Below are 27,832 nucleotides of genomic sequence, written 5' to 3' on the forward strand. Positions count from 1 at the left end.
CCGGCACAGGCAGACACCGGGAACGAGCTCTGTAGTGATTCCACTTGACTGGACTGGGTGAGACTGGAGGCCGGAGCCTGTCAACATTCAATAAATTGGTCATTAGCTACAATAACAGTCCAACTCTCCTGTCTCACTGTGAACTAACACTGACTAAACCCACAAACATTCTGCAAATTACTCTGACAGACTGCTTCATGAGAAATACCTGATCAAAGCTCTATCCAAGCCTTGACGAGCAATCGTTCAGACCTAAGACTGACTTTTCATATTACTCACTTCTGTGAGTGTATAATGTCTTGGCTTTTCTTACTGTTAGCATTTAGATTGAGTCTTTCATTCTGAGTAAATCAAAACCCTATATTCAGTGCATTCGGAAAGTATTGCGACCCCTTCCCTTTTTCCACATTTTGTTACATTTACAGACATATTTCAATGGATCAAATAAAAAAATCACCAATCTACACACAATACCCCATAATGACAAAGTGAAAACAAGTTTTAATCAGAAATACCTTATTTACATAAGCATTCAGACCCTTTGCTATGAGACTCGTAATTGAGCTCAGGTGCATCCTGTTTCCATTGATCATCCTTGAGATGGTTATTCAACTTGGAGTCCACCTGTGGTAAATTCAATTGATTGGACATGATTTGGAAAGGCACACACCTGTCTATATAAGGTCCCACAGTTGACAGTGCATGTCAGAGCAAAAACCAAGCCATGAGGTCGAGGGAATTGTCTGTAGACCTCTGAGATAGGATTGTGTTGAGGCACAGATCTGAGGAAAGGTACCAAAAAATGTATGCAGCATTGAAGGTCCCCAAGAACACAGTGGCCTCCCTCATTCTTAAATGGAAGAAGTTTGGAACCACCAAGATTCTTACCAGAGCTGGCCGCCCGGCCAAACTTAGCAATCAGGGGAAAAGGAACTTGGTCAGGGAGGTGACCAAGAACCCAATGGTTACTCTGACAGAGTTCTAGAGTTTTGCTGTGGAGATGAGAGAACCTTCCAGAAGAACCATCTCTGCAGCACTCCGCCAATCAACCTTTATGGCACAGTGGCCAGAGGGAAGCCACTCCTCAGTAAAAGGCACATGACAGCCGGGTTGGAGTTTTCCAAAAGGCCAGTTTGGTGCCAGTTTGCCTGAAATCATCTCTACAGTGAAGCATGGAGGTGGCAGCATCATGCTGTGGGGATGTTTTTCAGCGGCAGGTACTGGGAGACTAGTCAGGATCGAGGCAAAGATGAACAGAGCAAAGTACAGAGAAATCCTTGATAAAAAACCTTCTCCAGAGCGCTCAAGACCTTTGACTGTGGCGAAGGTTCACCTTCCAACAGGACAACAACCCTAAGAACACAGGCAAGACAACACAAACTACCTGCCCTCCAGGACACCTACTCCACCCGATGTCACAGGAATGCCATAAAGATCATCAAGGACAACAACCACCCGAGCCACTGCCTGTTCACCCCGCTATCATCCAAATCAAATCAAATTTTATTTGTCACATACACATGGTTAGCAGATGTTAATGCGAGTGTAGCTAAATGCTTGTGCTTCCAGTTCCGACAATGCAGTAATAACCAACAAGTAATCTAACTAACAATTCCAAAACGAATTTCTAATACACAGTGTAAGGGGATAAAGAATATGTACATAAATATATGAATGAGTGATGGTGCAGAGCAGCATAGGCAAGATACAGTAGATGGTATCGAGTACAGTATATACATATGAGATGAGTATGTAAACAAGGTAGCATAGTTAAAGTGGCTAGTGATACATGTATTACATAAGGATGCAGTAGATGATAGAGTACAGTATATACGTATACATATGAGATGAATAATGTAGGGTATGTAAACATTATATATTAGGTAGCATTGTTTAAAGTGGCTAGTGATATATTTGACATCCTTCCCATCAATTCCCATTATTGAAGTGGCTGGAGTTGAGTCAGTGTGTTGGCAGCAGCCACTCAATGTTAGTGGTTGCTGTTTAACAGTCTGATGGCCTTGAGATAGAAGCTGTTTTTCAGTCTCTCGGTCCCAGCTTTGATGCACCTGTACTGACCTCGCCTTCTGGATGATCGCGGGGTGAACAGGCAGTGGCTCGGGTGGGTGTTATCCTTGATGATCTTTATGGCCTTCCTGTAACATCGGGTGGTGTAGGTGTCCTGGAGGGCAGGTAGTTTGCCCCCGGTGATACGTTGTGCAGACCTCACTACACTCTGGAGAGCCTTACGGTTATAGGCGGAGCAGTTACCGTACCAGGCAGTGATACAGCCCGCCAGGATGCTCTCGATTGTGCATCTGTAGAAGTTTGTGAGTGCTTTTGGTGACAAGCCGAATTTCTTCAGCCTCCTGAGGTTGAAGAGGCGCTGCTGCTCCTTCTTCACGATGCTGTCTGTGTGAGTGGACCAATTCAGTTTGTCTGTGATGTGTATGCCGAGGAACTTAAAACTTACTACCCTCTCCACTGCTGTTCCATCGATGTGGATAGGGGGGTGTTCCCTCTGCTGTTTCCTGAAGTCCACAATCATCTCCTTAGTTTTGTTGACGTTGAGTGTGAGGTTATTGTCCTGACACCACACTCCGAGGGCCCTCACCTCCTCCCTGTAGGCCGTCTCGTCGTTGTTGGTAATCAAGCCACGCAGTCGTGGGTGAACAGGGAGTACAGGAGAGGGCTCAGAACGCACCCTTGTGGGGCCCCAGTGTTGAGGATCAGCGGGGTGGAGATGTTGTTGCCTACCCTCACCACCTGGGGGCGGCCCGTCAGGAAGTCCAGTACCCAGTTGCACAGGGCGGGGTCGAGACCCAGGGTCTCGAGCTTGATGACGAGCTTGGAGGGTACTATGGTGTTAAATGCAGAGCTGTAGTCGATGAACAGCATTCTCACATAGGTATTCCTCTTGTCCAGATGGGTTAGGGCAGTCTGCAGTGTGGTTGAGATTGCGTCGTCTGTGGACCTATTTGGGCGGTAAGCAAATTGGAGTGGGTCTAGGGTGTCAGGTAGGGTGGAGGTGATATGGTCCTTGACTAGTCTCTCAAAGCACTTCATGATGACGGAAGTGAGTGCTACGGGGCGGTAGTCGTTTTTCCTAGCTCAGTTACCTTAGCTTTCTTGGGAACAGGAACAATGGTGGCCCTCTTGAAGCATGTGGGAACAGCAGACTGGTATAGGGATTGATTGAATATGTCCGTAAACACACCAGCCAGCTGGTCTGCGCATGCACTGAGGGCGTGGCTGGGGATGCCGTCTGGGCCTGCAGCCTTGCGAGGGTTAACATGTTTAAATGTTTTACTCACCTCGGCTGCAGTGAAGGAGAGACCGCATGTTTCCATTGCAGGCCGTGTCAGTGGCACTGTATTGTCCTCAAAGCGGGCAAAAAAGTTATTTAGTCTGCCTGGGAGCAAGACATCCTGGTCCGTGACTGTGCTGGATTTCGTATTATAGTCCGTGATTGACTGTAGACCCTGCCACATACCTCTTGTTTCTGAGCCGTTGAATTGAGATTCTACTTTGTCTCTATACTGACGCTTAGCTTGTTTGATAGCCTTACGGAGGGAATAGCTGCACTGTTTGTAATCGGTCATATTACCAGTCACCTTGCCCTGATTAAAAGCAGTGGTTCGCGCTTTCAGTTTCACGCGATTGCTGTCATCAATCCACGGTTTCTGGTTCGGGAATGTTGTAATCGTTGCTATGGGAACGACATCTTCAACGCACGTTCTAATGAACTCGCACACCGAATCAGCGTATTCGTCAATGTTGTTGCCTGACGTAATACAAAACATGTCCCAGTCCACGTGATGGAAGCAGTCTTGGAGTGTGGAATCAGCTTGGTCGGACCAGCGTTGGACAGACCTCAGCGTTGGGGCTTCTTGTTTCAGTTTCTGCCTGTAGGCAGGGATCAGCAAAATGGAGTCGTGGTCAGCTTTCCCGAAAGGGGAGCGGGGCAGGGCCTTATATGCGTCGCAGAAGTCTTCTTACCAGAAAGGTGTTTGTTTCTGTCGGCGCGATGCATGGAGAAACCCGCTGGCTGCACCGCCACCGAAAGTATCTCTTCAGTGAGCCTTGTTTCCGTGAAGCAAAGAACGTTACAGTCTCTGATGTCCCTCTGGAATGCTACCCTTGCTCGGATTTCATCAACCTTGTTGTCAAGAGACTGGACATTGGCGAAAAGAATGCAAGGAAGTGGGGCACGATGTGCCCGTCTACGTAGTCTGACCAGAAGACCGCCTCGTTTCCCTCTTTTACAAAGTCGTTTTTTTGGGTCGCCGGCTGGGATCCATTCCGTTGTCCTGGTTGAAAGGCAGAACACAGGATCCGCTTCGTGAAAGTCATATTCTTGGTCGTACTGATGGTGAGTTGATGCTGATCTTATATTCAGTAGTTCTTCTCGACTGTATGTAATGAAACCTAAGATGACCTTGGGTACTAATGTAAGAAATAACACGTAAAAAAAACTAAAAACTGCATAGTTTCCTAGAAACTGCATAGTTTCGAAGCGAGGCGGCCATCTCTGTCGGCGCCGGAGTCTATTCCAGAAGGCGAGGTCAGTACAGGTGCATCAAAGCAGGGACCAAGAGACTGAAAAACAGCTTCTATCTCAAGGCCATCAGACAGCCATCAGTAACATTGAGTGGCTGCTGCCAACATACTGACTCAACTCCAGCCACTTTAATAATGGAAATTGATGTAAAAAATGTATCACTAGCCACTTTAAACAATGCCACTTAATATAATGTTTACATACCCTACATTACTCATCTCAAATGTATATGTATATACTGAACTCATTTAAACTGCTGCATCTACTGCATCTTGCCATCTTTATGTAATACATGTATCACTAGCCACTTTAAACTATGCCACTTTACGTTTATATACCCTACATTACTCATCTCATATGTATATACTGTACGCCTTACCATCTACTGCATCTTGCCTATGCCGCTCTGTACCATCACTCATTCATATGTCTTTATGTACATACTCTTCATCCCTTTACACTTGTGTGTATAAGGTAGTAGTTGAATCCATTTTAGAATAAGGCTGTACCGTAACAAAATCTGGAAAAAGAACAGGGGTCTGAATACTTTCCGAATGCACTGTATTGCAATACTGTGTACGTGATGAAGCAGTGTCTGGCCTATGTTCTTGGAAAGGAGGAAGTTTCTGTGACAGCTTGTGCATTCCACCCTATTGAGCAATTCCTCATCCAGCAAGATGTCAGGCTACTGACATCAATCTTCAGTATTACCTAGTAACCTTTCTTTCTAAAGAAAATACCCTTGTTGAACACACACGGAGACTAGTGATCAAATTTACTTCAAGGATTTTGACACAGAAAGTGTTTAGGTTTGTGCACTGCTATGATCTTAGCAACCGCTCAGAAATGCAGGACATGAAATACGGGCTGGTTTTCATGACAGCTGATTCCTGCCCATATTACCACACCATGCAACTGTAAACAGACGTGGAGAAAGAAGAGGGAGGGATGAATAGAGATGGAGAAAGGAGAGGGAGGGACCAATAGAGATGGAGAAAGGAGAGGGAGGGACCAATAGAGATGGAGAAAGGAGAAGGAGAGACCAATAGAGATGGAGAAAGGAGAGGGAGGGACCAATAGAGATGGAGAAAGGAGAAGGAGGGACCAATAGAGATGGAAAAAGGAAGGAAGGAAGGAGTGCAGATAGGAATGGGTTGTGGAGCAGATGGACAGAGAGTAGGGAAGGATGAGAGTGGACAGAGAAAAGGGATCAGGGCAAAGAGCATGGGGTTATAAAACTAAGGCAGGGAGGGGTGGAAGCTGGGCTGGTACAGTCTTGACATCACTGCTAACATGCCAAAGTAAGCCTCTACAAAAAGCCCCACCTCACAACCCCGCAGAAAGTGCACTCGTGTAGAATACTGGTGTGTTGAGCTCAGAGTGTAATGGCACACTAATAAGGCTTACCGACAACGACGAGACGGCCTACAGGGAGGAGGTGAGGGCCCTCAGAGTGTGGTGTCAGGAAATTAACCTCACACTCAATGTCAACAAAACAAAGGAGAAGATTGTGGACTTCAGGAAACAGCAGAGGGAGCACCCCCCTATCCACATCGACAGGACAGTAGTGGAGATGGTAGTAAGTTTTAAGTTCCTCGGCATACACATCACGGACAAACTGAATTGGTCCACCCACACAGACAGCGTTGTGAAGAAGGCGCAGCAGCACCTCTTCAACCTCAGGAGGCTGAAGAAATTTGGCTTGTCACCAAAAGCACTCCCAAACTTCTACAGATGCACAATCGAGAGCATCCTGTCGGGCTGTATCACCGCCTGGTACGGCAACTGCTGCGCCCACAACCGTAAGGCTCTCCAGGGGGTAGTGAGGTCTACACAACGCATCACCGGGGGCAAACTACCTGCCCTCCAGGAAACCTACACCACCCAATGTCACAGGAAGGCCATAAAGATCATCAAGGACAACAACCACTGCCTGTTCACCCTGCGATCATCCAGATGGCGAGGTCAGTACAGGTGCATCAAAGCTGGGACCGAGAGACTGAAAAACAGCTTCTATCTCAAGGCCATCAGACTGTTAAACAGCCACCACTAACATTGAGTGGCTGCTGCCAATATACTGACTCAACTCCAGTCACTTTAATAATAGAAATTGATGTAAAAAATGTATCACTAGCCACTTTAAACAATGCTACTTAATATAATGTTTACATACCCTACATTACTCATCTCATATGTATATACTGTTCTCATTTAAACTGTTGCATCTTCTGCATCTTGCCATCTTTATGTAATACATGTATCACGAGCCACTTTAAACTATGCCACTTTATGTTTATATACCCTACATTACTCATCTCATATGTATATACTGTACTCTATACCATCTACTGCATCTTTATGTAATACATGTATCACGAGCCACTTTAAACTATGCCACTTTACGTTTATATACCCTACATTACTCATCTCATATGAATATACTGTACTCTATACCATCTACTGCATCTTTATGTAATACATGTATCACGAGCCACTTTAAACTATGCCACTTTACGTTTATATACCCTACATTACTCATCTCATATGTATATACTGTACTCTATACCATCTACTGCATCTTTATGTAATACATGTATCACGAGCCACTTTAAACTATGCCACTTTACGTTTAATACCCTACATTACTCATCTCATATGTATTTACTGTAATCTATACCATCTACTGCATCTTGCCTATGCCGTTCTGTACCATCACTCATTCATATATCTTTATGTACATATTCTTTATCCCCTTACACTTGTGTGTATAAGGTAGTAGTTGTGGAATGGTTAGGTTAGATTACTCGTTGGTTATTACTGCATTGACGGAACTAGAAGCACAAGCATTTCGCAACACTCGCATTAACAGCTGCTAACCATGTGTATGTGACAAATAAAATTAGATTTGATAGGAGTGGCTTCGGGATATGTCTCTGAATGTCCTTGAGTGGCCCAGCCAGAGCCCCAATTTAACATCTTTGGAGAGACCTGGAAAGGGCTGTGCAGCAATGCTCCCTATTCAACCTGACAGAGCTTGGGAGGATCTGCAGAGAAGAATGGGAGAAACTCCCCAAATACAGGTGTGCCAAGCTTTTTGCGTCATGCCTAAGAAGACTCAAGGCTGTAATCGCTGCCAAAGGTGCTTCAACAAAGTACTGAGTAAACGGTCTGAATACTTAGGCAACTGTGATTTTCATTTTTTTTCTTTCTAAAAACCTGCTTTGTCATTATGGGATATTGTGTGTAGATTGATGAATCCATTTTAGAAAAAGGCTGCATCGTAACAAAATCTGGAAAAAGTCCAGGGGTCTGAATACTTTCCGAATGCACTGTATTGCAATACTGTGTACGTGATGAAGCAGTGTCTGGCCTATGTTCTTGGAAAGGAGGAAGTTTCTATGACAGCTTGTGTATTCCACCCTATTGAGCAATTCCTCATCCAGCAAGATGTCAGGCTACTGACATCAATCTTCAGTATTACCTAGTAACCTTTCTTTCTAAAGAAAATACCCTTGTTGAACACACACGGAGACTAGTGATCAAATTTACTTCAAGGATTTTGACACAGAAAGTGTTTAGGTTTGTGCACTGCTATGATCTTAGCAACCACTCAGAAATGCAGGACATGAAATACGGGCTGGTTTTCATGACAGCTGGTTCCTGCCCATATTACCACACCATGTAACTGTAAACAGACGTGGAGAAAGGAGAGGGAGGGATGAATAGAGATGGAGAAAGGAGAGGGAGGGAGCAATAGAGATGGAGAAAGGAGATGAGATGGAAAAGGAGAAGGAGGGACCAATAGAGATGGAGAAAGGAGAGGGAGGGACCAATAGAGATGGAGAAAGGAGAGGGAGGGACAAATAGAGATGGAGAAAAGAGAGGGAGGGACCAATAGAGATGGAGAAAAGAGAGGGAGGGACCAATAGAGATGGAGAAAGGAGAGGGAGGGACCAATAGAGATGGAGAAAGGAAGGAAGGAAGGAAGGAAGGAAGGAAGGAAGGAAGGAAGGAAGGAAGGAAGGAAGGAAGGAAGGAAGGAAGGAATGCAAATAGGAATGGGTTGTGGAGCAGATGGACAGAGAGTAGGGAAGGATGAGAGTGGACAGAGAAAAGGGATCAGGGCAAAGAGCATGGGGTTATAAAACTAAGGCAGGGAGGGGTGGAAGCTGGGCTGGTACAGTCTTGACATCACTGCTAACATGCCAAAGTAAGCCTCTACAAAAAGCCCCACCTCACAACCCCGCAGAAAGTGCACTCGTGTAGAATACTGGTGTGTTGAGCTCAGAGTGTAATGGCACACTAATAAGGCTTACCAACAACGACGAGACGGCCTACAGGGAGGAGGTGAGGGCCCTCAGAGTGTGGTGTCAGGAAATTAACCTCACACTCAACGTCAACAAAACAAAGGAAAAGATTGTGGACTTCAGGAAACAGCAGAGGGAGCACCCCCCTATCCACATCGACAGGACAGTAGTGGAGAGGGTAGTAAGTTTTAAGTTCCTCGACGTACACATCCCGGACAAACTGAAATGGTCCACCCACACAGACAGCGTCGTGAAGAAGGCACAGGAGGCTGAAGAAATTCAACCTCAGGAGGCTGAAGAAATTTGGCTTGTCACCAAAAGCACTCACAAACTTCTACAGATGCACAATCGAGAGCATCCTGTCGGGCTGTATCACCGCCTGGTACGGCAACTGCTCCGCCCACAACCGTAACGCTCTCCAGAGGGTAGTAAGGTCTGCACAACGTATCACCGGGGGCAAACTACCTGCCCTCCAGGACACCTACACCACCCGTTGTCACAGGAAGGCCATAAAGATCATCAAGGACAACAACCACCCGAACCACTGCCTGTTCACCCCGCTATCATCCAGAAGGCGAGGTCAGTACAGGTGCATCAAAGCAGGGACCGAGAGACTGAAAAACCGTTTCTATCTCAAGGCCATCAGACTGTTAAACAGCCACCACTAACATTGAGTGGCTGCTGCCAACATACTGACTCAACTCCAGCCACTTTAATAATAGAAATCGATGGAAAGAATATATCACTAGCCACTTTAAACAATGCCACTTAATATAATGTTTACATACCCTACATTACTCATCTCATACAGTGGGGCAAAAAAGTATTTAGTCAGCCACCAATTGTGCAAGTTCTCCCACTTAAAAATATGAGAGGCCTGTAATTTTCATCATAGGTACACTTCAACTATGACAGACAAAATGAGAAAAAAAAATACAGAAAATCACATTGAAGGATTTTTAATGAATTGATTTGCAAATTATGGTGGAAAATAAGTATTTGGTCACCTACAAACAAGCAAGATTTCTGTCTCTCACAGACCTGTAACTTCTTCTTTAAGAGGCTCCTCTGTCCTCCACTCGTTACCTGTATTAATGGCACCTGTTTGAACTTGTTATCAGTATAAAAGACACCTGTCCACAACCTCAAACAGTCACACTCCAAACTCCACTATGGCCAAGACCAAAGAGCTGTCAAAGGACACCAGAAACAAAATTGTAGACCTGCACCAGGCTGAGAAAACTTAATCTGCAATAGGTAAGCAATCTTTATGTACATATTCTTCATCCCTTTACACTTGTGTGTATAAGGTAGTAGTTGTGGAATTGTTAGGTTAGATTACTCGTTGGTTATTACTGCATTGTCGGAACTAGAAGCACAAGCATTTCGCTACACTCACATTAACATCTGCTAACCATGTGTATGTGACAAATACAATTTGATTTGATTTATTCAGGTTGACTTTTGGAATCCACATTTCTGTAATTTAACAGATTGTATTGCACAGTGCTAAGCAATTACTGACTACAACAGACATTGCAGGCACCAAAGGATTGAGGAAGTGGGCAAGAGAGAACTGGGATCAGTGTTACCATTGTAAAGCCCCTAATGCTTCATAGTCTCACAGCAAGATAATTCCATTTACACCAGCTACATATTTTCACATCCCACCTGCCCTGACTAATTCTTACAAAACATTTTAGCGCCTGTGCAATCTCAGCCCTACGTGGGCATTAGTTCACTTTTTGTTTTTGTTTGTTTTGTATAGAGTAATTCCAGAAATGTGAAGAAGAAATCAATACACTCAACCTGATTCGCTATTCTATCTTATCCTTCTCTTGTCCAGCTTGTGCAACTGTTTCAATGTGTTGCTTTCTCTTGACTGAAAAGCTCAGCCTCTCTTCAGTGTAAATAACTAACTACTATTTTCTGTTGAGCTTTGATTCAGAGCAGCAGGTGGGCAAGTCCAGTCCAGTCAAATTCTTCTCTGACTTCATTCAACCACTGAACGCTTGCCTCCTCCATGTATGATGACAGTATGTGCATGTAGAACAGTCTTGACCAGACAGTGTTTGGGACAGTCATTCAGCCAATAAAGAGGGGGGAGGAGAGGTGAGCCATTGTGCGGAAGGGTTGGGAGGTACTGGTGTGTGTCTGACAGCGACAGATGTGTGTGAACCTGCCTGGGCAGCAGACAGAATCAACCCCATCCATTCCCTGTGCTCCAGCCCTAACATGCAGAAAGTCTCATTCATGAACAGGGTTCTCTGGAAAAAAACACACATCAATGGAATGCAATAGGAGTTCATGTGATTTGCAGCTGACTGCACTAGGAGTTACCTCACATACAGGGGAAGCAAGCGAGAGGCACACACACGCACATTGCCAAACTACCATGGAACAGAGAGAGAGAGAGAGAGAGAGCGGCTGAGCAGGAAGAGAGGGATACCAATAGACCGGGTAGAGAAGGGGTAAGGGGAGAGGCACACACACGCACATTGCCAAACCACCATGGAACAGAGAGAGAGAGAGCGGTTGAGCAGGAAGAGAGGGATAGCAATAGACCGGGTAGAGAAGGGATAAGGGGAGGGAGAAAAGAAGGAGGGGATTGTTGGGGAGTTAGGAAAAATGTATAAAAAGAGGGAGAGAGAGTAAAAGAACAGAAAATAAGAGATTTCAAAAGCGTTCAATGACTCGACTATCAGGTGAACAAATATTTTTTTAACATTTTCATCAATCTAAAATGTTCTATTCCTTATTCTATATGAATTACTAAAGAAAACATTTGTTTACAACTTTTTGAAGGCTATTGACACACATGTAACTCGTTAACTACTGGCATACAGTTTTGTTGATTCGGCGTCGTCTCTCTCTCAATGTTAGTGTAGTTCTACTAAACCTTACCTCCGTTTTTTTAGTGTGTTCTGTTAGTATTAGTATGTTTATTCATCCATACTTGTTTATCTAGGGTATCTTTCAGGTAGATGTACTGTTTTTGTATAGAATCATGTGGAGATTGCATTGGCAGCTCTGCTGTAGAGGTGGAGGTGCTGTAGCTGGAGCCTGGCTCTGACCTATTGTGCAATAAAGTCTGATAGTTAGATTATTATATAAACTAATAATCTTTGGGTTTCAGATTACTAAATTGTTGTTCTTTTAAATCCCACATGAGGGTGGTGCCTGTAACCACTTCCACTGGTGTGATAGATAAAAAGTTTTGAATTAAATAAACTTGACGATTAAGCTGTACAATATCCCATGAAGGTGAAATCAAGCCTTCACAAATTTAAAAATAACAACACATTTGGAATCTTTTGTAAAAGTCTAACAGACTTAGTTCTTGGTATGTCTCCAAACGAATAAATTTAGGGTGGGTTGTCTCATAAGCAGATCGTGTCAAACCCTCTGTAATGGAATGCTATGTTCTATCATCTTCAGATGCAATGTCCACCCACAGGGATCCTCCACCTCCCCTCATAATCCTCACACTGGCCCTTCTCCATGGATACTCCTCCTTCGCTGCACCCTCTGACGTCTCAGGGACCAACCACACAGCCACCCTTCCTCTAAGACCACACGGACGCATGTATGAAATGTTGGCGCTCTCCTCAAATGATGACTATGACCTGAATTGGGACACCACTCCACCCCCGCCTACTTCCTCACGGGGCACCAATCCTCAGTCCTGTGACTACAACCCCTGCCGGGAGCTACAGACCCCCTGTGCCCAGCTGGCAGCCTCTAGCGGCTGCCTGTGTCCAGGGGTGAGTGGGCCCCACGTGGCCCCAGAGCCTCCAGACCTTAAGAGACTGTCTATGGAAGGGCCAGGGGTGGTTGTTCAGTGGTGTGCACCATCGTCTGTTGTGACCCATTATGAGGTGGTGGTGGGTACCCTGGAGCCCCTGGTGTTTGGGGAGGACAAGAGGAGTGGTGTTGTGGGAAAGGTGGGGCAGGGGGTGGAGGTGTGTGTGGTGGCGGTGAATGACGCAGGAGTCAGCGAGCGTCAGAGGCGGTCCTGTATGATGTACCAGCCCCCTGGAGACAGTAATCTGGCCCTAAAAGCTGGGCTGATCGGAGGGGCCCTGGGGCTCCTGCTGCTCCTCACACTGGCTGTCCTGCTTTGGAGGCACAGGGCTCGGAGAAAAGCAGGTGCCAGGATCACCCAGGCCACGGAGGAAACACTATGAAAGGACTGAAGGAAGGCTATGGAAGAGGCTAACTCAAGAGTAGCTGTCCAGAACTGAGGCATATTTTACCATAAGAGACTGTTGTCTGTCTGTCTGTCTGTCTGTGCGTGCGTGTGTACACGTACTGAACAGGATGCTGAATAGGCCTGTGCTCACCGAAAGGCAGGAGGCACTCAGTCAGTCAGGTGATATGAAACAGCTTCCTGTCTTCTGTACACATCTCAATTCAAACAATGACTCATCTCCTTTTGCTGACTTCAACTGCATTCACAGCCCAGATAAAATGCTCAAGCAAATACATTCAAAATTAAACAAGATGCAGGTAACATAACATAACATAATATAATTTAAAAATATTAAAACAATGATTTAACATTTGTTATTCCTTATATAAAAAAAACAGTTTGTCTTTTCTTGCTCATCATTGAAATAATATACATAGTCTAGAGGAGAAACGTTTTAAACGGTTTCAGAAAAGGAAGTGAATTCTCGTCTTATGTTCTGTAAAGGCAACCATACAGCAGTTTTCAGTTACAAACAGCTGTTTAACTAGCGGTCTATTGAAATCCCTCTTGAATGGGTTTGTGAGACAATGTCATAGAAAATATTGGTCGCCCAATTCTATAGTATTGGCATCAGAACAAAAGTAGCACCAGTGTTCTATTTCCCCACAGATGAGATTCATGTGAAAGCTTGTGCTGGATGGGAAATGGGGAGGGGTATGTAACCTCTTCCCCAGGCTATAATGAAATGCATTTGGCCGGCCGAGTCTAAGGGGGATGTGACACAGGATGTTATCCTCCTTTAGGAATAGTCTAAGTGGAAATATATAGGAAAAGTCAATGTGGGATCCAACTCTGACATCACTCCAAGGAAGTCGATATGTAAAAGTCAGGGTAATTTTTATCTACCTTTATTTAACTAGGCAAGTCAGTTAAGAACAAATTCTTATTTCCAATGACGGCCTAGGAACAGTGGATTAACTGCCTGTTCAGGGGCAGAACGACAGATTTGGACCTTGTCAGCTCGGAAATTTGAACATGAAACCTTTCGGTGATTAGTCCAACGCTCTAACCACTAGGCTACCCTGCCGCCCCGTTAAAGTTAGGGTTACGGTTAGTGTTTAGGGTAGGGATGTCCCAAGGTTCCCGCTAAGCATCTACTGTACAATATACACTGAGTGTACAAAATATTAGGAACACTTGCACTTTCCATGACATAGACTGACTGACCAGGTGAAGGTGCCAGGCTCACCGGTTTGAGTGTGTCAACAACTGCAACACTGCTGGGTTTTTCACTCTCAACCGTTTCCCATGTGTATCGAGAATGGTCCACCACCAAAAGGATATTCAGACAACTTGTCAACTGTGGGAAGCATTGGAGTCAACATAGGTCAGCATCAACATGGTCAGCATCCCTGTGGATTGCTTTCGACACCTTGTCGAGGACGTGCCATGACGAATTGTTCTGAGGGCAAAAGGGGGTGCAACTCAATATTAGGAAGATGTTCCTAATGTTTTCTACACTCAGTATATATCAGGGCCATATAGGCTAGTCTGAGTACCAGTCTGTTTAGCTAACATTCCACTCCTTTTACTCAGAGTCATTTCGCAGATGAAAGACATGGGGCCGAGGGCTGAGGGTTAATATGTTTACCAGATCTACCACTAAGGGGCAGCAGACTCCATAGATCCAGATTTCTGATACTGGTAGGCAAAGTCTCCCTCAAATATTGGTACAAAAGTATAGCCTACAAACAGACTTGGCACTGAACATACAATATGACAATTATTGAAATAAATGTCAATACTACACTATTTGTGTTGGTTTGGTCATTAGGCCTACTTTAATTCCTTTGTAATTTGCAGCCTCATATAAATACAGTTAGTAAGTGCCTATTGCCTACTAGGTTTATTTAAAGCCTACAAGGCTGGGGTTTTTGGTCATACCAAAGAGTATTGACTATTCATACCATAGCCATTATTGTCAGATGGGTAGCCAGCATTTGTTGATCCCCCTCGTTTGATCTCCGAGTGGCCATTGATTTGGCGGCAGAGGGCTTGTTCAAAAATGGCAGTCGACTATGCAGGCGACTACCGAATGACTGCTCTACAAAGAACCTTGCATCATAAATAACTAGACTCATTATTATTTGTAGATCAGTCACAATTTACCCATGATACATTATAGTTTTGATCCTCTTGAACAAGGCCAGTGTCACTCCATCGAATGGAAGCCAGAGCCTTCGTGCACAAACCCATGCAGTGTGATAAATGTAAATGATTTGGTTATCTGTCTGTAAACGAGAGCAGTATCATATGCCAGCTGAGCCTAAATGCTACAATTGTGGTGGTGAACATGCACCTGAATTTCTGAATCAAATCAAATGTATTTATAAAGCCCTTCTTACATCAGCTGATATCTCAAAGTGCTGTACAGAAACCCAGCCTAAAACCCCAAACAGCAAGCAATGCAGGTGTAGAAGCACGGTGGCTAGGAAAAAACTGCCTAGAAAGGCCAAAACCTAGGAAGAAACCTAGAGAAGAACCAGGCTTGCATTAGTCATTTAGGTCAACATTGGATCATTCAGAGATCCTCACTGAACTTCTGGAGAGAGTTTGCTGCACTGAAAGTAAAGGGGCTGAATAATTTTGCACGCCCAATTTTTCAGTTTTTGATTTGTTAAAAAAGTTTGAAATATCCAATAAATGTCGTTCCACTTCATGATTGTGTCCCACTTGTTGTTGATTCTTCACAAAAAAATACAGTTTTATATCTTTATGTTAGAAGCCTGAAATGTGGCAAAAGGTCACAAAGTTCAAGGGGGCCGAATACTTTCGCAAGGCACTGTATTTATTGACTTTTAAAAAGACCACAGTAACATGACAGAATTTGTGCAAATGCAACGAAATCTGCTAGGGGATATTAAATGTACAACAGTAGTATTCTGTAACAAGCAATACCTGTTAAACATGAGACACATACAATCATGACAGCCTCTTTATGAAAGGCCTTTAACTATGGCTAAACAGTTTTCTACACATCTTATTAATTAATGATGTGGGCATACCCAGGATTTACAGGCAGGACGTTTGATCTACACATGGAGGGAAAACTTACAGATTCAGGTTTATCATGACAGCCTCTTTATGAAAGGCCTTTACGACTGAATGGTTTCACAAACTCCCTTTAAAGGTTTAGTAAGAAAGTTGTAACAGGCCTCATTCAACAGTCTAGAGATGAACCTAGAGACACCAAAAACATCACCGTTTAGAGCAGCTTGGAGATTATTACCCATGTAAGTGGGGAGCAAAAGAGCGGATTTAACCAACTCTGTACAAACCCCGACACGGGGTATGATAACTCTGACGGGTACGTCTAATGATTATTGTAGATGTTTACAACTGAGGGAGTTGACAGTAGGTCAATGAGATGTATAAAGGCAAATTGACATAACGGACCTCATAGACCAACAGCCTACTTTATAATATAGAATGCAGGGGTGTGTACTGAACATGTACCCATTATAAAACAAAATGGTTTACGGTCAAATGCATCTATAGTTTTTAATGAAGTGGTCGCTGCATTCATTTAGATTATTTCAACATAGTCTAGATCAGTCCACAGGTTGCATATACATTTTTTAGTATCTCATTATAGTGTTATATGTTGGTAGGTCTAATAAACAAATATATTGTATACATTGATAATATTATTTTGTCAGAAATTCAACCCGTTGACACAGTTGTGTACTCGATCACCCGCCCTGCTGATCGTGCTCTATCTGAACTACATTAAGCTTTCATTATTTTGCATCAAATATTTATGGACCTTATATTATTATAGAATACACAATATCTCACCCTTTAGTGACAGGAACATGTCCTTTCCATCCAACACCTCGGTCACGAAGAAATGTCATGTCTGAAAAACACATGGGTTATTTTATAGTCTTACCTACAATGGTATGTTATAAAGTTTGTAATAATGTACAACTGTAGGCCTCCAATGTTTTTACATTAAAACACTAATGATGCATGTTTAAACAGTAGTACAATTTGGTAATTAATTCTAACATGTCTTTAAAAAGTGTGTACTATATATTTTGGTATTAAATCAATGGTTTTAAAACAGTATCTCACCCTTTAACGATGGGAAAATGTCCTTTCCAGCCATCACCCCGGTCTGTCACGAACAAAAAAAGACATGGAAAATCAGGGGGCGTGCGTGAGTGTGCGTGTGACGGAGTAGCAGGGAAGTGTATGCGTTTCAAAAACAAAAGGGGGCGTGTGTGTGTGTGTGTGTGTGTTCAACAGGGGCCCAAGCCCCAAGCCCCTGTTACAGGGGCCCGGTGCCCCCCACCACAGTTGTAGACAGAATGTCTCGACCCCCCCCTGTAAACTCATTCCGTACTTTCGCTAGTTAGGGACAGAACGTGGAGCATATACTTTAACACTATGTTACCACAGCTTTAGCGCAAAACCACAGGCCCGAATATTTAGCTGCCAGGACAGATTAAAAAAGAAAATCATTAATTAATAAGATGTGTAGAAAACTGTTTAGCCATAAGTAAAGGCCTTTCATAAAGAGAATGTCATGATTGCCTGTGCCACATGTTTAACACGTATTGCTTGTTACCGAATACTACTGTTGTACATTTAATATCCACTAGCAGATTTTGTCGCATTTGCACAAATTCTGTCATGTTACTGTGGTCTTTTTAAATGTCAATAAATATGTGTGTAAAGTGTACATGTTTGTTTCACTGTAGATTTGTTTAAGCCCTCCTAGAAACACCTAATTTCATCATCCCACAGCATTAATTAATAAGATGTGTAGAAGCTGTTTAGCCATAAGTAAAGGCCTTTCATAAAGCGGCTGTCATGATAAACCTGAATCTGAAATTACCTTTAGGATCTTTTCTTTAGTGTTCTAATCTCCCCAGGTGTACATGCACTGAAAATCCTTAGGCTGGAGCCATCTGGAAGCTGTGCATGTACATATAAAGAGAACTAAATAGTAAACCAGGCTGAGAAACATTATTTAGATGGCTGTTTAATTGTTGTTTAAAGCTTGAAATGGACACAATGCCAAGGGACCTTGTTTCTAACACACACACACACACACACACAGACACACACATTCCTTGTTTCTAACACACACACACACGCACACACACACACACACACATTCCTGCTTCATAGACAGCAACCATAAGGGCAATAAAACTGGGGGTGTGGGGGCCATACACTTTCAAAAGTTCAAACACTGAACCCCCCCCCCCAGTTCAACCAGGTCCCTAGACATCAATCAGCATGACTACTTCAAAGGAGGCAATATAGATATAAAATAACACACCCTCTAACACGTGACCACAGGAACAGGATGGCCTGGCCGGAGGCCCATATTTGGACACGTAGACGTCATCATGGACACAGGGTCATAAATCAAAACTTTGACCCATGCCGTCTACTTTATTCTCTCTACCAAGGAATGTGTAGTATTGGGGAAAGTAGTAGAATGTGTTAATTGTAGGGCTGCCCATTGAGCTTGTGATCAAAAATGCGAGAGCGGCAAGTTGAGGTTTCCAGGGTTAGAGTGGTGCAGAAGTTGTCATATGCTGAGGCAGTGAAGAAAATAGAGGTAGGTGGGTTAAGGGGGAGGAGTGGTGAGAGTAGTAGATATATACCAGTACAGAGGGAGGAGTGGTGAGAGTAGTAGAGATATATACCAGTACAGAGAGAGGAGTGGTGAGAGTAGTAGATATATACCAGTACAGAGGGAGGAGTGGTGAGAGTAGTAGAGATATATACCAGTACAGAGGGAGGAGTGGTGAGAGTAGTAGAGATATATACCAGTACAGAGGGAGGAGTGGTGAGAGTAGTAGAGATATATATACCAGTACAGTACAGGGAGGAGTGGTGAGAGTAGTAGAGATATATACAGTACAGAGGGAGGAGTGGTGAGAGTAGTAGAGATATATACCAGTACAGAGGGAGGAGTGGTGAGAGTAGTAGAGATATATACCAGTACAGAGGGAGGAGTGGTGAGAGTAGTAGAGATATATACCAGTACAGAGGGAGGAGTGGTGAGAGTAGTAGAGATATATACCAGTACAGAGGGAGGAGTGGTGAGAGTAGTAGAGATATATACCAGTACAGAGGGATAGGCCAAAAAGTGATAGAAGTTTCAGTAAAATGGGATTTTTAGCATTTATAGCAATGGTTATTTATTGTACTGCAGGGATGGATCTGAAGTCTCAGAAAATGGAGGTTGTGGTGGCAGCTGCAGAGAGGTATTTGGGTGTGCGAGACATGACAGCAGAATAGTTACAGGGTGTGTTAAGTGGTGTTGTCCCATCCTATCCTTTCAGGATGATGGCATGAGGTTGGAATAAATACATGTAATTAGGGGTGTAGGGTGGTGGTAATTTTATTTTAGATCATTTTGAAATTAGTGAGTGTAGTGTTAGATGGTAGGGTATTTATTTAGTACATTTTTATTTAATTGTTTTATATATATTATTATTTTCAAGCAAAGTATAAGGGAGTTGTACTCCAGTCTAGTAGGTGGCGGTAATGCAACAAATTGGATGCCAACCACCGTTAAATCTCATAGAAGAAGAAGAATGGGCGTGTCTAGAGGGGCTGCTGTTGGTCTAGAATTTTGGGAGCGCAGTTCCATCGAAACTTTGAAGACAATATGTTGAATCTTATTTTAGGTGCTGTTTTGTAGTGCAATGCTTCATCGAAGAGAGGTGGCAAATCGCGTGCTAACGATTGATCCGTAAGTAGAATATGTCATACGTGTCGCTATATTCTTGTTGTTGTGAGCTTGCTGAGCCTCAAGGCAAATTACCTGTATGGATGCATGCATTTAATTCCATATGACGCGTACCCATGGCTCCCTAAAATCAGGGGTCGGTTTAGGCTAAGTTTAGCACCACTGAAATTAGCCTTAACGGAAAGGTTTAATGTTTTTGTGCATCCATTCCCTGTGTCATTTCACGTTTGTCTTTTGAGTTATTTGCGCGCAAACATCCGGCCGATATTACGTAGCACTGTGATAAAGTCGCTCTCACGACAGTGGAAGTTAACAGGAATACGACTAAGATCGCGAAAACGTCTATCATACATGTCAGACTTTAATACTGGCCTGTGTCATAACTCGGGGTGATATCTTCCCTCGAAGGAGCCATTGATCATATTTTTCCTACCTCAAATGTGTCTAGCATATGTGTTCCCATTTGTCTGCCTGTAGTCCAGGATGCATTGCATGGTGCAGTTTCCAGAGATATTCTGGAAAGCACAGCATGTCAACCAATCGGGTCCACGTTGTCATGCTTCGTCATGCTATACGATACTTCAGTGAGTAAGTTAATTATCTCGGAAAAGATTTGTAATGTTGACGAAATCCGTGCTAGTGTGTGTGTTTTTTTTTAGCTAGCGTCCAATAAACTCCCATTCACTCCTTGAAGGAGAGCGCGCCATATCCCAGTATTGCACAGCTTGCGGCCCATAGACGTAGCATAGGCAACGTTTCCCATGACTAAAAAAGAATATCTGCCGTTGCGAATGTTAGACTCCACACTGTACGGCTGGTTGAACATGGTGAGAGGGCTGTAAAATCGCCAATACAAACTGCACTAACCAGCTACGTTAATGCTTATATTGTCTTCGGAATTATTTCGTGTAACTACGCCAGCTATCCGGCTCACTGAGAGCATTGCATTGTGGATTTTGTAGTCGACTTGAGCTGAAACAGATTTCCAAAACGATTTCTCATTTTACCAACCTTGTAACGCCAGAATGAAAAATTTTTTCACCATAAAATATAGTTCTCACATAGTTTAAATAAACATAGGTTGGAGTCATTAACTTGTTTTCCATCCACTCCACAAACTTATTGTTAACAAACTATAGTTTTGGCAAGTCGGTTAGGACATCTACTTTGGGCATGACAATACATTTTTCCAACAATTATTTACAGACAGTGAATTATAAGTGCAATAGTCTATCACAATTCCAGTGGGTCAGATGTTTACATACACTAAGTTGACTGCCTTTAAACAGCTTGGAAAATTCCAGAAAATGATGACATGGCTTTAGAAGCTTCTGATAGGATAATTGACATCATTTTGAGTCAATGGAAGGTGTACCTGTGGATGTATTTCAAGGCCTACCTTCAAACTCAGTGCCTCTTTGCTTGACATCATGGGGAAATTAAAATAAATCAGCCAAGACCTCAGACAAAATATTGTAGACCTCCACAAGTCTGGTTCATCCTTGGGAGCAATTTCCAAATGCCTGAAGATACCACATTCATCTGTATAAACAATAGTACGCAAGTATAAACACCATGGGAACACACAACTGTCATACCACTCAGGAAGGAGACGTGTTCTGTCTCCTATAGGTGAATATACTTTGGTGTGAAAAGTGCAAATCAATCCCAGAACAACAGCAAAGGCCCTTGTGGAGATGCTGGAGGAAACGGGTACAAAGGTAACTATATTTATAGTAAAACAAATCCTATATTGACATAACCTGATAGGCCGCTCAGCAAGGAAGAAACCACTGCTCCAAAACCGCCATAAAAAGCCAGACTACGGTTTGCAACTGCACATGGGGACAAAGATCATACTTTTTGGAGAAATGTCCTCTAGTTTGACGGAACAAAAATATAACTGTTTGACCATAATTCCCATGTTTAGAGGGAAAAAATTAGAGGCTTGCAAGCTGAAGAACACCATCCCAACCGTGAAGCACAGGGGAGCATCATGTTGTGGGAGTGCTTTGCTGCAGGAGGACTGGTGCACTTCACAAAGTAGATGGCATCACGAAGGAGGAAAATAGTGGCTATATTGAAGCAACATCTCAAGACCTCGGTTAGGAAGTTAAAGCTTGGTCGCAAATGGGTCTTCCAAATGGACAATGACCACAAGCATACCCTCAAAGTTGTGGCAAAATGGCTTAAGGACAACAAAGTCAAGGTATTTGAGAGGCCATCACAAAGCCCCAACTGCAATCCCATTGAAAATTTGTGGGCGGAATTGAAAAGGCGTGTGCGAGCAAGGTCTACAAACCTGACTTCGTTACACCAGCTCTGTCAGGGGGAATGGGCCAAAATTCACCCAACTTATTGTGGGAGGCTTGTGGAAGGCTACCCAAAATGTTTGACCCCCAAGTTCAACAATTTAAAGGCAATGCTACCAAATACTAATTGAGTGTATGTAAACTTCTGACCCACTGGGAATGTGATGAAAGAAATGAAAGCTGTAATAAATAATACTATTATTCTGACATTTCACATTCTTAATGAAGTGGTGATCCTAACTGACCTAAAACTGGGAATTTTTACTGGGATTAAAAGTGGGAAGTGTGAATAACTGAGTTTAAATGTATTTGGCTAAGGTGTATGTAAACTTCTGACTTCAACTGTAAATGAAAGGGAATGAGTGGTTTTGGGTTGATTTTTCCATTTAATATGCTTTTGGGAAACTGGGTTGTTTACGCAAGCAGCTGAATCCAGATATTTTGCTAGCTAAGAGATTAACGGGCAAATCTAATGTGATGCTCCAGACCAATAATGGACTAAAGGAGCCTAACGTTACTCCTTACACGTTCTGTTTTGAGGTGAATTGGCTCTAGAAACGTGAAAGAAGAGGGCTTCATATCACATTAAAATAATTTCACAACTGCAAAATATACACTTGAGGACAGCTCATAATGTCTAGACTGGAGCAAATGGAATGGCAAACACACAGAAACCATGTATTTTAATACCGTTCTGCTCCAGCCATTACCACAAGCACGTCCTCTCCAATTAAGTTGCCACCAACCTCCTACTATGTACACTGTTTTAACTGGTTAACACTTGCACCCTACAGTATTTTTCAGTAACAACGTGTTTGGCGTCCATCTTCCCTTTACCCACAGGTGTTTGGAGACGCAGATAGTTCATTAGCACAGATTGTCAACGCTTTAACATGGAAAGATGGCAGTGTGGGAAGCCTAACCCTATAAAAGGTGTAGTAATTTAACCTTTTGTTTTTTGAAAATGATTTCTCGCTGATGTACGTTTACAAAACCATACAAAAAGTGATGTGTTAACGTATAGAGCTTGCGTTGGTGGCTCTTAAAAAAACTCCCCCTGCCAGAAGATACTATGTCAATAGGCACTAAAGGAAGTTTGCGTCTATGAATGGGCCACTGTTTGGTAGCACAGAATTTGACCAACCGTAACTTGTCGACACTTGCAAAGACAACCAATGTCTTCTAAACATCCATGTCTAGTTGCAGAGGTTTTGTTTTAATTTAGAAAATGCTTTATTAAATATTTTGATCGAAAAAGAAAAATGAGCACACACATTTTTTTTATTTGACCTTTATTTAACTAGGCAAGTCGGTTGTGAACAAATTCTTATTTTCAATGACTGCCTAAGAACAGTGGGTTAACTGCCTTGTTCAGGGGCAGAATGACATACTTTTAGCTCAGGGACTCGATCTCGCAACCTTTCGGTTACAAGTCCAACGCACTAACCACTAGGCTACCTGCCGCCCCATTCATACACCAGTATATGTGGGTAAATCTGATATGGTCACATGTAAGACTGATTTGAACAGAAAAAAATATTTGAATTGGTTCTTTGGGTGGTACCACTGTGATACCAACTTTCTGGGTAAAAATTCTGAATAAATCAAAAAAAAATTGGGGCGTGGATCAGAAAACCAGTCAGTATCTGGTGTGACCACCATTCACGTCATGCAGTGCGAAACATCTTGGAGTTGATCAGGCTGTTGATTGTGGCCTGTGTAGTGTTGTCCCACTCCTCTTCAATAGCTGTTCGAAGTTGCTGGATATTGGCAAGAACTGGAACACGCTGTCATACTCGACTTGTCTGCTGAGTATGCAGGCCGTAGAAGAACTGTGACATTTTCAGCTTCCAAGAATTGTGTACAGATCCTTTCCACATGGGACAGTGAATTTTCATGCTGAAACATGAGGTGATGGCGGCAGATGAATGGCACGACAATGGGCCTCAGGATCTCGTCACGGCATCTCTGCATGCAAATTGCCATCGATAAAATTGTTTGATGTCCGTAGCTTATGCCTGCCCCATAAACCCACGGCCACTATGTTCACAACATTGACATCAGCGAACCGATTGCCCACAAGCCGTACACTCTTATCTGCCATCTTCCCGGTACAGTTTAAACCAGGATTCATCCTTGAAGAGCACACTCCTCCAGTGGCCATCAAAAGTGAGCATTTGCACGCTGACGTTGGTTACAACGCCAAACTGCAGTCAGGTCAAGACCTCGGTGAGGACAACAAGCACGCAGATGAGCTTCCCTGAGACGGTTTCTGACAGTTTGTGCAGAAGTTCTCCGGTTGCGCAAACCTGCAGTTTCATCAGCTGTGCAGGTGACCGGTCTCAGACGATTCTGCAGGTAAAGAAGCCAGATGTGGAGGTCCTGGGCTGGCGTGGTTACACATGGTCTGCTGTTGTGAGGCCGGTTGGACATACTGCCAAATTATCTAAAATGACGTTGGAGTTGGCTTATGGTAGAGAAATTAACCTTCAATTATCTGGAAACAGCTCTGGTGAACAATAGAGGCCTTCTATTGTCCCCAGCACAAGGTGCACCTGTGCAATGATCATGATGTTTAATCGGCTTCTTGATATACCACAGCAACAGGTGGAGGGAGTATCTTGGCAAAGGAGAAATGCTCACTAACAGGCATGCAATCAAAAATGTTTCCAGAAAACAAACATTTTAGAGAATATTTTTGTGCATATGCCACATTTCTGGGATCTTTTATATCCGGCAATGAAACACGGAACCAACACTTTGCATGTTTGCGTTTTTATATTTTTGTTCAGTGTACTTCCGTCTTGTGCTCGTGACTTAGGTGGTGAGCATTCAAATCGTCAGCTATACACAAAGAGCCAAGTCTAAATCAGGTTATTAATACTGTAGTACGGACTGTTTGGTAGCGATGTGTGAGAAAGGAAATTCCACACTCGGGTTCTAAAGGAGCAAGGATCCTGGAAGCCTACTGTTGGTTCTTTATTTTTCATTAAAAAAAAGAGGCAGCACTCTTGCTCAGAATGAAAAGCTTTTTAAAAAATAAAATAACAATTGTCAGCCTACATTTCATGTTATGTTCTCATAGATTTGCATACTATTGAATATGCAGCATTATTATAAAATGCCCACCATAACCTTAGTCAATAAAATATAGGGCTAATACAATGAATGTTCCTAGTGTATATTTTAACTCAATAACCCCCTGCATCTCATTTTGCAGGTGAGGACACGGCTGTAAACGTTGAGGACCAGAGTAATATCTCTGGAGGAGGTGATTCCCATAAGGAACTACAGATAGACCGCTTTGGACATCCTCTTTTTCGTCTGAGCCCATCATTGAGAGCTGAGCCTGTGCCGCAGACGCTGGGACATTCAGACAGTTTCAGACTAGACGAGCATCTGGGTGTGTCTCGGAATGTTGAGGAGATCCTGGACTATTGGAGACTGGACCCTGTTTGTAGTTCTGGAGGTTCAAAGACAGGAGCTGGAGATCCAGAGCTATTACCAGTCGGTAACAAGACACCAACAGCTATGATGGACGTTCCTGTGTTTACTCTAGCCTCACAAATAGATCTGTCCAATGGAGGAGTAACATGTGAGCCATGTGATGTTAAGAAAGTACCTACAGAGACCAAATGCAGTGCATTGACCTCCCTTCACATTAGATCCAAAGAGAAGCAGCAGTCAGAGTCTAGTAAAAAGAGTGAATTGGATTTATCTCAGTGTAAAAGTGAGATTATGTCTGAATGTCCTGAGATGAAAGTTGAGGATCCTATTTGGTCACATTATTATCAGATTGAATCCGGCATGACTCCAGTTAAAAAAGAGTCCTCAGAAAATGCTACTGCAGCTGTCAAAACCAAAAATGAGGTTGATTCTGAAATGAAAGTTGAGGATCCTATTTGGGCATGTTATTTTGCAGAACAGGAAAAAGGGGTGCCTAATGTTGAAAGGAAAACATATGCTGCACATGTGAAAGAAGAACCTGTAGATATTAAGATTCCATTCAGCTTTGCTCTTGGTTCATCTTCACCGGAAAACGGTGTTCAGTTGACTCTGACTGACAGATGTGATCAAGATGGAAACGGAGGCCTAAATGCAGTGAAACCTGCCGAAGAACAAAGTGTGAAAAACTCTACAGAAACTTTCTATGTGAAACGGGAAATGGTGGATATCAAAAACGAAGATGCCATATGGGCTAATTTTCACCTGAATGAAGTAAAGGATTTGAAGCCAAAATATGATAATTTAGTATCTCTACTTCCGTCAATGATAGAAGACAACCATCAGCCACCAATCTTCAAGGAATTGCTATCATTGAGGACTGAGAGTACGCAACCCATCCATATGGTCAACATATCAGTGCCTGTAATCACAGGAGGGCAGGAACGCACTATGACCTCTGACCCAAAAGGCTCTTCTCAGCCCATTTCACACCAGCCCAGCAAAAAGCAAATGTTGGAGTGCGAGCCTGGTGACAAATCACTGGCCTCTAACTCAACACAGGCAAATACAAACCAGAGATCACATAATAAGCCGCAGCAGCAAGATGGAACACCAGGTTTTTGTACATCTACTCATTCTCATCATACAGACATTTCCCAGTCAGACCTGGGTTCTCAGCCAAATACGACAGACCGCTCATTACCAATGCCAGGTATAAAACATCTGCCTCAAACATCAAACATCTACAACAAACTTAAACCATCTATTACTGCAAAAGAAATTGTAAATACCTGCCAACTATGTGGGAAATCCATTGCTTCACATAAACTGTCAGCAGAGGCTGTAAAAGGACCCGGACAGACAGACACAACTAGACCCTGGATATGTTGTGTATGTAAAGCAACATATAAAGGCCAAGGAACGTGGGTGTTTCACAGACAAAAACACATTAGTGGCTTAAAATGCCTTGAGTGTGGAAAGTGTTTTAAAACACAACATAGCTTGGATGTTCATAGTAAAACACATTCTAAGGAAAGGCCTTTCTCTTGTGAGGAGTGCGGCAAGACCTATCGCACTCTCAGCCTTCGCAACGCACACATTTACAGTTGTCACAAGACTCCCAACCATGCCTGTCAGGAATGTGGCAAGAGTTTTAGGCAAAGAGCCCACCTACACATTCACATGAACATACACACAGGAAATAGACCCTATCAGTGTACAGACTGCGAGGCTGCCTTCAAGTCGCCCTCCGCACTGTATACACACAAGACTATTCACACAGGTGAGAAGCCCTTTGTCTGCTCTCTGTGTGGCATGCGTTTCCGCCTCAATGCCTTCCTCACTGTCCACCTGAACACACACACTACCACCAAAGGAAAACAACTGCAAAATAAGTCAAGGAAAAGACAATCGAAGAGGGAGCAGTCAGACTCTGAAGAGACCTCAGACTCCCTCTCTGACTCAGACACCCTCTCTGAAGCCACCCCTCAAACCCCCACCTCTAGAGAGACCAGGAGTCAGAGGAAATTGAAGCAGGTGGAAAACTAAAGGTGAATGGAACACTATCGTTCCTCTTTATATGCTATGATCCAAGGATGAAGCATATTTTATTTTAATGGGTATATTTTACGATCTTTGTGCTTAGTGAAACCTAGTTTTAGGTTCAGCCTAGTTACTGTTTTGTTGATTGCTGTTTCACAAAATGTTTTGTTCAAATTAAACTAACTTTACAATGTC

At 43.2% G+C, this 27,832-nt stretch overlaps 2 protein-coding genes and 1 long non-coding RNA gene across 6 annotated transcripts; 2 read left to right on the forward strand and 1 right to left on the reverse strand.

The window, feature by feature from the left end:
- Positions 1-16: 16 nt before the first annotated feature.
- LOC135544264 (uncharacterized) lies at positions 17-20,321 on the reverse strand. Of its 3 annotated transcripts, none has more exons than XR_010456317.1 (4): positions 20,272-20,321; positions 17,198-17,240; positions 16,919-16,979; positions 17-77 (listed from the first exon to the last, which is right to left on the reverse strand). It is a non-coding gene; the product is annotated as an uncharacterized LOC135544264 (long non-coding RNA). The 3 variants fall into 3 exon arrangements; XR_010456316.1 differs by lacking the exon at positions 17-77 and adding an exon at positions 10,787-11,098; XR_010456315.1 differs by lacking the exon at positions 17-77 and having other exon boundaries at positions 16,741-16,979.
- On the forward strand, positions 11,172-15,798 carry LOC135544263 (leucine-rich repeat neuronal protein 4-like). 2 transcript variants are annotated; one of them, XM_064971744.1, is made up of 2 exons: positions 11,172-11,339; positions 12,307-15,798. In XM_064971744.1, the coding sequence occupies exon 2, from the start codon at positions 12,312-12,314 to the stop codon at positions 13,053-13,055; it is 744 nt and encodes a 247-aa protein (XP_064827816.1). In that variant the 5' UTR covers positions 11,172-11,339; positions 12,307-12,311; the 3' UTR covers positions 13,056-15,798. The 2 variants fall into 2 exon arrangements, with proteins under 2 accessions (XP_064827816.1, XP_064827814.1); XM_064971742.1 differs by lacking the exon at positions 11,172-11,339 and adding an exon at positions 11,350-11,573.
- LOC135544262 (zinc finger protein 436-like) lies at positions 19,695-27,832 on the forward strand. The gene is made up of 3 exons (XM_064971741.1): positions 19,695-19,841; positions 22,994-23,083; positions 25,371-27,832. Exons 2-3 carry the CDS (start codon positions 23,044-23,046, stop codon positions 27,641-27,643), a joined length of 2,313 nt encoding a protein of 770 aa, XP_064827813.1. The 5' UTR covers positions 19,695-19,841; positions 22,994-23,043; the 3' UTR covers positions 27,644-27,832.

This window comes from Oncorhynchus masou, chromosome 8 (genome assembly GCF_036934945.1).
Source record: "Oncorhynchus masou masou isolate Uvic2021 chromosome 8, UVic_Omas_1.1, whole genome shotgun sequence".
NCBI lineage: Eukaryota > Metazoa > Chordata > Actinopteri > Salmoniformes > Salmonidae > Oncorhynchus > Oncorhynchus masou.